This window comes from Penicillium citrinum (genome assembly GCF_028827155.1).
Source record: "Penicillium citrinum strain IBT 23319 chromosome Unknown utg000010l:1.0-1229701.0:1.0-1230130.0, whole genome shotgun sequence".
In the NCBI taxonomy this organism is placed as follows: domain Eukaryota; kingdom Fungi; phylum Ascomycota; class Eurotiomycetes; order Eurotiales; family Aspergillaceae; genus Penicillium; species Penicillium citrinum.
Genome location: NW_026622695.1, coordinates 1,218,784 through 1,230,065, shown reverse-complemented (window position 1 = coordinate 1,230,065; position 11,282 = coordinate 1,218,784). Strand labels below are relative to the sequence as shown.

The 11,282-nt window shown below is 47.4% G+C and overlaps 3 protein-coding genes across 3 annotated transcripts; 2 read left to right on the top strand and 1 right to left on the bottom strand.

The window, feature by feature from the left end:
- Positions 1-119: 119 nt before the first annotated feature.
- N7469_011526 (metallophosphatase domain-containing protein) lies at positions 120-1,464 on the top strand (the record flags this gene model as incomplete). The annotated part of the gene is made up of 2 exons (XM_056650431.1): positions 120-315; positions 518-1,464. The coding sequence occupies 2 exons, from the start codon at positions 120-122 to the stop codon at positions 1,462-1,464; spliced, it is 1,143 nt and encodes a 380-aa protein (XP_056495495.1).
- Positions 1,465-5,654: 4,190 nt separating this feature from the next.
- Positions 5,655-7,403, top strand: N7469_011525 (J domain-containing protein; the record flags this gene model as incomplete). Its single annotated transcript, XM_056650430.1, has 1 exon — positions 5,655-7,403. One exon carries the CDS (start codon positions 5,655-5,657, stop codon positions 7,401-7,403), a length of 1,749 nt encoding a protein of 582 aa, XP_056495494.1.
- Positions 7,404-8,469: 1,066 nt separating this feature from the next.
- Positions 8,470-10,383, bottom strand: N7469_011524 (putative sterol o-acyltransferase (APE2); the record flags this gene model as incomplete). The annotated part of the gene is made up of 7 exons (XM_056650429.1): positions 8,470-8,496; positions 8,556-8,597; positions 8,652-8,907; positions 8,964-9,674; positions 9,743-9,877; positions 9,934-10,185; positions 10,262-10,383. 7 exons carry the CDS (start codon positions 10,381-10,383, stop codon positions 8,470-8,472), a joined length of 1,545 nt encoding a protein of 514 aa, XP_056495493.1.
- Positions 10,384-11,282: the final 899 nt, after the last annotated feature.

Sequence of the window (11,282 nt, the reverse complement as noted above, 5' to 3'; positions counted from 1 at the left end):
CAATGCCGCCAAGTAGTACGGAAACTTTCGCATAGCCGTAATCACAATCCTCAAATCCGCATCTGAAAGCCCAAGAGCCCGATAATCCAGATCAAACTTCAAGATTAAGATCCCCAACAATGCGTCGCAAAACACGCTTCGTTTGCGTCTCCGATACGCATGGTTACCTGCCTGCCGAAGCAGGGTTCAAACTGCCGACAGGCGATGTACTCATTCATGCGGGTGATTTGACTAACAATGGTAGCACGTCTGAGCTCCGCAGGACAATGGATTGGATCTCCAAGGCCGACTTTGAAATCAAAATCCTCGTAGCTGGTTAGTTTGATTTCTTGGTCCTCGATGATGCCCGACGACTTTTATTCCTCCCAGCCCTATTACCAGTACATATAGCAGTGATATATATATATATATATATATATATCACACCTTACCTTCGATCCTATTCCAGGGCAATTCGCAACAAAATGGGCCGTTCCAGACCAAAGAAACGAACTAACAATACTAATTATATACCCAGGGAACCACGATGTCTCACTAGATCCGGAATTTTATTCGAAAAATGGTCACACATTCCACGGAAACAGGTTGGAAGATCACCGGAAATGTATGGATATCGTTACAGGAGCTGCACCCTCAGTCGTCCTACTCCGACATCAAGCCGCAGTAATCCGCTTGACCCGAGAGAATGGTCCACGTACGGCATTCACGGTGTTTGGGTCTCCTCATTCCCAGTTCAAAGGCTCATGGGCCTTTGGATATGGAAATGATGAGGCCGCAGCACTTTGGGACCAAATTCCGCCGGAGGTAGATATTGTCGTGACACATACGCCGCCGCAATCTTACTGTGACCGGAAGCCTGCCGGAAAATTCGTCGGCTGCAACGCACTTCGACAAAGGCTCAGTGATATTAGGCCGCCGTTGGCTATATGTGGCCATGTACATGAGGGCCGAGGCTATATCCGGGTTCGTTGGCGTAATGGCGATGGAGATGCGGATATTCAGCCGGGCCACGAGGCTGAGGTCGTTCACGGTGCCCTGCCACCTAGGACAAGCAAGAAGCTGAATCTGGTCGACCTTACTAATAAACGGGGCGACTGTTTAGATAACCATGGCTTTTCGTGTGAGATTTCTGAGCTGCAGCCTCTGTCGAAGACCATTACTACACCGATGTCATTATTGCCCGACATTGCCGAGTCAGCTGTAGATACGGTACCTGATGAGCAAAGTCATCAAGGAAGTCAAGACAATGAGGGCTCGAGTTCAGCCGCGGCGTTGCCGTCAAATTCAGACACGAAGCTTCACAGCCTCGGCTCTTTACGATTACTGAGAAAGGAGACATGCATCGTTAATGCTGCAATTATGGCTTCTAGCTGGCCGCACCAGGGAGGCAAGCAGTTCAACGCACCGATAGTCGTGGACATTGAGCTCCCAGTATGGCAGAGCGGGCCAGATGTCACAGCCTAGTTGATTTACAGTGCATCTGACTCGAATTTTAGAATTTACTCTTTTCTCTTTTCATCTGTTTCGTATACCTCCTTTACGGAGTACAGACGGATAATATACACCGACGGTAAAGCTGATCGGTCTACGGGGACTCTAGGCTACCGATGCGCCCTTTTCGATGCGTACTCACTTTTTCCTCTGCATATTGTGGCTTGCATACATCTATCCAGTATCTCAGGACGTTCCCACCACCATGCATGATCCCCGGGAGCTTTGGCCTCTGCCCGGTAGTTGGTTGGACGCTTTGATACGCTCTTCGGATACGATTTGTCGAGTGTGGATTATCACGATGTTGTCAGACGTTAAGGCTTACATCATTCAAATGCGACCGAGGTCGTGCGCGAACAGAAGAGGGTTGGTCGGTCCGTCGGACTGGCTAAATGTTCTCAATGATGTGACCCTGCTGAGGGCTTGATGATCCTCCGGTTGTACGGAGCATGTACTTGTGCATCGAGTATATCCCGAGAATGCGTGACCAGGGTACTACATATAGATTACTTTATATGGAAATTCCTCTCAAGGTCCCGTGGAAATGGGGGGGATAGCCTTGTTCTTTACGAATGTACATATAATGTACAACAACCAATCCGCGTATTTACTCTATACGCAGTGTTGACTAACCCCGTTCAAAAGTGATTCTCTATATAGTGTACTTTGTAGGAATGACAATATCTTCCCAAGTTCGACACATCCGCTCTCAGAGAGAAAATGATATCATGCAGAAAACTAAGATAGTCATCTGCAGAGAATAGCACAAAGTCAAATCGATTCCAGAACACAGACCCTAGTCTAGGCAAGTCAGGCCTCAGCGCATGTACGACAGAGCTTAGTGGTCGGGGAAAAGGATTATAAGGGATATGAACCAATCAAATCGCTATGCTGCCACCCATCTCTAACGCTGGATGTGACGATGCAAGGCCGATCATTTATTGATTGTTTGCTGGTGACTTGCATCTACATATTGTGCTCTGGTTGTACCAGTTGTGTACAGTATGAAATAATCACGCAGGGCAGGTTGAGCGGAATGGATGTATGTATATATGTGAATAGTTGATCGATCAGGCCAGACCTGCTACGGTTGAATCTCCTGTAAAGTATACTGTGTATGGCTTGCCAGTGGCTGCTCGACTTTTGGTATTCATCCTTGAGTCCAAAGGTGGCATATGAGTGGCTGGCAGCTTGACCTGGAATTGAAATATGATTGATGACGCAGGGGAGCTTGCAGCCTGTTTGTTTCGACCTTCCCCGCTCTCCCCTCTTATTTTATTTTATTTTATTTTATTTGCTGCCATGTGTCGTACAGGTCCCAAGATGGTCTACATGCTCTGTGGTTTGTTGTTTGCTATACGACCAACTCAGATTAGTTACCTACAGCTTCGTACTTACGAGCGTCTAGCCCCTACAGTAGAAGTGGATGAGCGAGGCTATGCTCGTACCGACGATATCGGAGAATCCCAAATCTAGATAATTCGCGCGGATCATCGCGGGGTTACAGACGACGGCGGGGGAAGTCCGGGTGGATAAGGTTGGACATTGGAGGATCTAGTCCGATACCTTTCGTTTTGCCTGTACAACCTGAGCGGTAGATGTGATAAGATCGGAGGATTATGAGTACTGACCGTGGACGGGGTGAGCTGTAGACTGTGGTTGAAATTGAAAGGCGTGTACAATGCCATGTACTAGTCTACATGGGTAGAGGGTGGTGTGCAATCGCATGTTCTGGTGGAGAGGAGGGTGAGAGCGTTACTGCAGCTACCGTCACACTCCGTCAAATGACCGAACTATGGATAATCCACCTACTCCATATCGTGCTGTATGGTACTTCGGATTGTGCCTAGCGGATAGACTAGCACACGAGGTGTTTTCAGACGGTGGGACTCTAGATTTACTTGGTGGCTACTTAGCCCAGTAGCTATTGTGATGGGACTTTTGGCTGTCGGCCTATCCTATTCCTTCTCACGGCATACTTCCTCCACGGCTATACTAGCCTTGTACACAATTTTTCAGATGATAGTTTGTCGTATGTAGATTAGCAAGTCTCTGACCGCGCGGACCGCAGTGACGGGTCCAGATGACAGGCCAAAACTTGAGACTTTTGGGTATGTGATCTCGGGTGGGGAACAGATATACTGTAGTTAACTATAGTGGTCCATGAATACAGGGGACACGTTTAGAATCATGGGTCTTGCTGGGTCTTGTTGGGTCCTCCTGTGCCTTGCTGGGTTGCCGAGATGAGAGATCAGAAGGCGATCACCCCAGATGACAGGAGGATTTGGGAAATAATACGATAAGTGATGCGTCGATGCGTCCAAGCCATAGTAGAGCGTACATCCATTATGAGCAATGCCTGCAGCCGATCGAGCCGATCCTTTGGAGTGAGTATGGATCAGGTACCTAATTTGTAACTAACTACCTAATAACTATGTACGGAGTAGTGAGTTAGTTAGTACATAGTTACATAGAATGTGTATCGCAGATAACTATTGACTAGCGCCTGTTGGTACCTAAACAGTCACCCTCACCGAGAATGAATCATCGTGAATGTTGGCCTGGGGACGCAATGGCGGTGACTGCGCCTTTTACGTGGGATTTTGCTAAATTTAGACTGTCGCACAGCTGCGAAAATTCCGGACTCCCCAGCAATCCTCACACTATGCGCTGTAATTAAATGGGGACAAGATCAAATTTCAAGATCACTCAGCCACAGTTTAAGGCCCACGGAACAGCCCGAACATTCCATGCGAGGAAGGATACACAATATATGAGTATCTACATAGTACAGTATGTACAGTATGTACGCAGCAGCAGAATAGCATCCAATAGGGCGCCCCAAGGCTGAGCCACTCGGGGGTTACGTTGGGGGGACGAAAAGGTGAACCAGAATGGGAAAAAGCGAGACGAGAGGCAAAAAAAAGAAATGAATAAAAAATTACGAACTAATTACCAACCCGCGCTATGCGGCAGTTCTAGAAGGGTAAATCGGATGTACCCAAAAGCCTTGGAGTAGCCCTGCAAAGTCCCCGAACTTTCTACAGCATTTTTACCGAATTGGGAATGGAGACAGGGGCAAAAAGAAGAGGGCAAAAAAACAAAAAAGAGGATAGGCACGAATCAGAACAAGAAGAATGATGAAGGGGCGAAAAGGTCCAAGGTTAATTAGGTCAGGACTTCACTCAATCCGGAGAGACTCGTGTTGATTGATCGCCCCGCTACCGGTTCACCTGGAGGCTTTATTGGTGGAAGAGGAAGGGGATGAGTAGACAAATCAGAAGAGACGCTCAGACTGTGAAGGGTGAAGGCCAGTCAGAAGGATGGAACTACCGCTGAGTGAAGCGGAGGGTAGTGGTGGTGGTGGTCATGGTCATGGTCATGCTGGAGGGGAGTTAATCATCTCGGGGGAAGGAAATTGTTTGATATATATAAAAAAGAATAGTATTGTAAATGTGTATCTGAAGATATAAGGGAAAAGTCCAAGTTGATGTCACCGCGTTCTCCGAGAACACTCTTTGCAGTGGCGGGAATGCTCCTTTCGCCCCTAAATCATTCGATGATCCTGCATTTCCATATTGCTATTTTACAATAATTCTTTTGAATATTTATAATTCTTCGACAAATCATTAGATCTGCCGGGAAATCTGACTTGGCTTGCTGGCCTGCTCCATTGCATGCTCTCTCTCTCTCTCTCTCTCTTTCCCCTACAGTACCAACTTTGCCTCTTCTTCCGCATTTTTGCGATTTGCTGCGCATTGTCCTACCCGACTCTATTTCTAGTCTTTTTTTTTTTGCCTCCCCCTGATCCAATTTATCTCCAGATTCTAAGCGGAGAAACAAAACTGCGTACAGCCCAGTATTTGGAAGGGAGATCGTTCTCGATGAAAGTGGATTCTTCGAAACGTCACCTCTCTTCATATTTGGCATTCCATACAAATCCTATCTCCACCGCCTCTTCCCCTCTTCCCCATTCACCTTCACATTCGCATTCACCGTCACCTTCTATTCCCCTCCCTCTCTTCTCTTCCTTTTTTTCTTTTCTCTTTTCTCTTCCTCTTTTCCCACCTCCTCAATTCCCGTCCAGGGTTGTGGTTTTTTTCGTGGATGTTAATCGTTGATGTCGTTGTTGCTCCGTCTTCAACACTCACTACCCACCCAACATGTTACAGCCCGACGATGTCAAGATAGATCACTATGCCTCTTTGGGCATCACCAAGGATACCGACCTCACTAAGATTCGGGGTGCCTATAGAAAGTTGGCCCTCAGTCTGCACCCTGACAAGATTAAAGACGATTCACAACGAGAAGCCGCCCGAGAGGAATGGCATCGAGTGCAGAAAGCGTATGAGATTCTTTCCGATGAAAAGGATCGGTCCGCCTACGACTCGGGACGAGCAAAGTACCTCGATAAAGAGGCCAAACTTGCTGAATTGAAACGAGAATTGCGAGAACACAGACGCAATGAGTCCTCTTACGCCTCACCTCGGGGCAGTGGTAGCACTGCAACACCACGGGAGATGCGCAATGGTCATTACGTGGAGGAACGTGTCCCATTAGAGTCCTTCCTCGATGAAGCAATGCGATTTACAGACGAACCAAATCCAATGGGCCGCAAACACGAGGACTTTGGCCGTCGCACCAAGACGAAACCAACCGATGACAGGAAAAAGGCTCGCGCTCCAACAAGTAGTTATCGCGCGGCTAAGGACCAACGCGAATACACAAAGGCGACACAAGCCGACCGGGCCAAGAAAATCGACCGAGAGCGTCGTCGTGACGCTTCAGCCAAATATCAAGACCAATTCGATTCTTACTCTCCGAGAAATGTGGTTTCAGATACCGATTCGGATAGTGGCCCTGACGTCTATGTTCATACAAGAGAGCCATCTTCGTCTCGACGAACTCGCGAGTCTCGTTCGCGCCCGACGAGAACGCCACCGCGCCGCCGTGAAGCCTACTATGACGATGATGAGTACGACTACGATTACTCCGATCAATACGATGGCTGGCAGAGGAAGGTGTATGGAGCTCAGGAGCATATTCAACGCTCCAAGTACGAGGGCGAGGTTCGACCAAGGGCATCTCGATCCCCACCACGACGCCGTGGTTATGAATCTGCGGAACCAGAAACCTCCTCTTCACGGCGCGCGGCTCGGTCCTCCCGCTCAACCAGGGATCGCTCCTCATCTCGCAACAATTCGTACGAACGGCTGGACTCTCCTCGTGGTGGTGAATATTCGAGACCGAAAATGACCACAGCGACTACCAGTCCCGGCCCGAAGTCGTCTATGCGGCCTTCAATCTTCACTCGGGCAACCAGTGCGACCGCTACTGCCTTTGCCCGACCTAAACGCGAAAGTTCTAGTCGAAATGATTCGATCCTCGAACAAATGGCTCACGAACAGGTGCCGCCATCACGGTCCTCCAAGCTGCGCAACAATGACTCCGGTTACTCCAGTTCTGGCACTCCGGAAATGCCCTCAAAGCCTCAACGTGGCCATTCGCCAAAGGTGACTGCCCGCTATACAATCGACCCAGAAACCATCACCATTGAACCATCAAAGTCCCGACATCGCATGGTATCGCCCGATCGCAACCGAGAGCGAGAACGTGACCGTGACCGTGACCGCGAACGTGATCGTGATCGCCCCTCCCGCGGGATGCCGAAACGTGCCAGCACTTTCGCCGAGCCATCCCGCATCGAAATCCGCTCCGTGAAGCCAAATCCCACCCGGACTTATACGGATGTCGAATACACTCGACCTATCGGACGCGGCGATATCAACTGGACTAAAGAAGTTAAAGCTAGCGATGCCAGCTATTCCCCCTCCCGCCACCCTTCGAAGATATCCCCATACTACTCTGAACGCCACCCTCCCTCAAGCAGACGGCAATCCACCGCCGCCTAAGTTTCAAATTTCAGTAACGACAGCCTTACGCCCGTGCAATCTATTTTATTCAATTCCCGCTTTGCACAACTCATGACCATGAAATGCCAAATTCCAATTTTCTTCTCTTGTCGATATTTCCATGACCTGCTTTGAAGTTTCTTTTTAGCAAACTCTCTAAAAGGGTTCCTACTTCAATTTTTACAGGAGATGGTATCTGTCTCTTTTCTTATTGCTATCCTGCCGAAATGTCGGATTCAGTTAGAATAGAAACATACTATCCCCAAGCATCGGGACGGTTCTGCTTTTCGTTTTTGTTAGCCACGTCTCATGAATATTCTTATCGGCGCAATGGAGGGATCGGATGGGATCGGGTGATTAACCATACCAAACATACACACTTCACCGGCGCAAGGTTTCTTTCTTTTGTTCTTTAACTCGTATGATATTCTCTTATTGATATCTTCCAATATTTCCACCCACCTTTATCTTTGTATTTTTTTTTTCGCATCTTATCTCGCTGTTTATTGTTATTGTTCTCGGGATGTATGAGTTAGATATCTCGGTGTTTATATTCACTGGGCATTCTATTACGAATTTACGTCCCTTGATTGATGAGTTTATGATTCTTGAATTTGCATTTGCATTTGCCTTGGGGCTACTTTTAGAAATTGGTTATGTTTAGAATGAATGATATTGCGATGTCAGTTAATCCATTTTGTCTCAACCGCGTATAGAGTCAGTATTGATTTCAACGAGACTCGGATTATAGTTTTATCACCAGTGAGTTACGTACTAACCCACGAGAACAATATTCGAGGTATCGCGCCCACGAGCCAAATATGGTGAATCATATACTAGGTAGATACTAATAAGGCACGTACGAACGTATGAATAATGACTAGAGTAGAGATAAGTACAGTTATGTACAGAGCGTTCACAAAAAGCGACAACCAAGTGAAAATAGCCAATGACGAAGAAAAAGGGTATTCCAATAGTAATTCAAGAAGCCAAAAGATATCGTCCACCCAATAGTGTCCATGGTAACCAGGTTGTATAATGCAGTGATATAAAATCCACACTCAGATTAGACTAAAACATAGAAAACACACATCTAGAATGACACATGATTAGACTTGACCAGGTAAAAGGTAGCTTAGAAGGATAACTCACAATAGACAGTCCGGAGATCATTGAGAACCAGAAGAAAACATTCTAGAAGATCATTAGTATGATTTGAAAAATTGTTAAGTGGAAAAAAAAACTCACGTTAAGAGTAGTTCGTCCCTTGAAAAATCGAGACTTCTGGACAGCAACAATTGGTAGCTGAAGCATCATAGCTCCAAATCCGTATCCGCGTAGCTTCTTGGTGATACAACCCATGACCAATTCGTGAAATACAGAGCTCACCAGAAACGTAATGATCATGGCAACAGGTTGAGAGAAACGGACTCGGGAGGGGAAGTAGACATGGCGGAAAAGGAAATGATGAACGGGGACATTCCACTCGCGCGAGAATTCGAGCCTGTAGAGATATCGGGATTAGAAGCGGTTGAGATAGATCTAATATATTGTACATACCAATCACAGGAGTTCCACCAGTCCGAGTAAAAGTGACGGTCTGCGAAACGTGTCAGTTCAGCGAAGGCTCCTAGAACATACTCGAATATGACCAGGAAAACGAGTAAAAATGTGATCATAAACGGAAAAAGAAGCATGCTGATCGTTTCAGCTAGAATGAGCGCTTTGTCGGTGGTACTCTCGAAAGCCTCAAGCTGAACATGGGCCTCTGTTAAAACGGGTAGAATGAATTCTTCGCTGGTCAGAGTCAACAAGAAGATACACCCAAAGACAGCAAGTGCCTTCCATCCGATTTCTGCCCAGCGGCGTTCTGCACGGCGAGGATACTCAAGTTCATAGCAGAGCGTCGGACAAAATAGGAAATCGACGTAATTTCCAGCAGTGAGGTTCTGAGGGTAAGAGATGTTACCCAAGGGAGATGTCAATTCGGTAGCAAGGTCCTCGCGCAAACGAGCGAGTGGCTCCTCAGGGTGTTCATCATCGTGCAGTGTCTTCATTGATGGACGGCGTCTATTTGGCTCTGGGTAGCGAACAGCGGTAGGTGAGCTGGGTGGGAGGGACCCTGTCTCATCTAGATCATTTAGTCGACTTTCTGTCTGGCTGAGATGACCATTATAGAACGCATAAGAATGAAGTTTCATAAGGATTGTCAAAGTATGCAATGTAAAAAAGACTTGAGCCGTCCAAGTCCACAAGCGAGTGAACGGCCAGCTAGGATAAGAGCAAGTCAGCAGGCAATTCAAATTTACTGCAGGATAAATTGAGATAAATTTACTCACTTGATCCATAGAGCAAGCCAGAGAGTTTCAGCCATACATTGAACCATCATACCCCCACGGGACCAGTGCAGCCACTTTGGGCCCTTGCGGTAGAGCTTCTGCAGGGGAGGACCAGACTTGACGTGACTACCATCGCTAGATCACTCAGTCCCAGCTCTACCACATTAGTAGATAGCAAGCTCCATACTCGCACTCGCAGCGGATATCCTGTGTCTTTGACATTGCGCAGCACAGTTGTCATCACCATGATAAACAAACTAATCCAGAAGAGAACGAAGAACCCTCGGAAATTGTGATAATCGCTATCGGGATCAAAATGGGAGACTCGTGGAACATAGTCAATTGTGTAAAAGAGGCGATTACGGGCCCTCACTTGTTTGCGAGCTGTCGAGATTGATTGCACCGAGGGGGGTGCATCTTCAGGGACGGGGGTTGAGCGGCCACTGCGGTGAGATTACCGGTGTTAACCATTGAGCTATGGATTACTTTGCACAGCAGTGAAGCAGTGAAGATACTTACCTGTTGTCCAGGGCCAGCTTGTCGACTGGAGTGCTTAGACTGGCGTCCGACTTCTGGGACTGGAGGGGAACGGCGCGAGGGCGCACTGCGGAAGCATCATGTTGAGAGACGGCGCTGGACATTTCCGGCGAAGAAATCAAATTGAAGAACAGAAAGGAAGCTTCACATCTGAAGCTACCACAGATGATATTGCGTAGAAAAAGGAGTCGCAAGAGTATGTTTATACTGTGGGAACTTCAGTGACGGAATGTTTTGAGGGGAGACCGCCGACCCAAAAAAACGGGGTCGAACCACTACGTCAACGGTCAGCCTTACAGAAATAGAAATACTATTACATACGGATTGGTTCGGCATTGAATATGTATTTTAGCTGGTTGATCGGGATCCACTATTTCCAAGGGCTATGGGATTTTTCGCAATGTGACCTTTCTTTTAAACACGGATATCCAGGTACCCCCTGGTTCTGCATACAAAAATCCATACATTTTGTTTACGCGGATTTTCGGTGGCGTCGCAGAAAGCTTTAAAGTACAGACTTTACGTCACCAAACAGTACAGTGGTGGAACATAAGTTTGAAGCAGCCTCCTGACCGCTTCAACATACCGCCTTCTCATTATACTATCATTCTAAAGGTTTTCATATGTTATAGAAAGGACAGTAGAAAGAACGACAGAAAGGTAGTTTCGAACTGATGTTATGGCATTGTATGCCACGTTGGCCTTACCGCCGCAATAGTCAGGCAGGGATAAATCCTGACATAAGCAGATTGAGAGATAGCACGTGATCTCACAGTCAGCATCCCCGCCTATTCCAATTTGGGACTAGCGCACCCTTGCCAAGAAGCCAGGTCAACCCAAGTCACGTTCCGCCATAATAAAGCACAATCCAGACCGGACGCTGGATTACTTCACGATACTCTAACGTGCTCCAACTCATCCTCTTTAGATCCCTTTGCGGATCAATCCTTCTTGACTCCCTCATTGACCACTTCACCCCTTGACCCCGCCGGGGGTTGTGGCC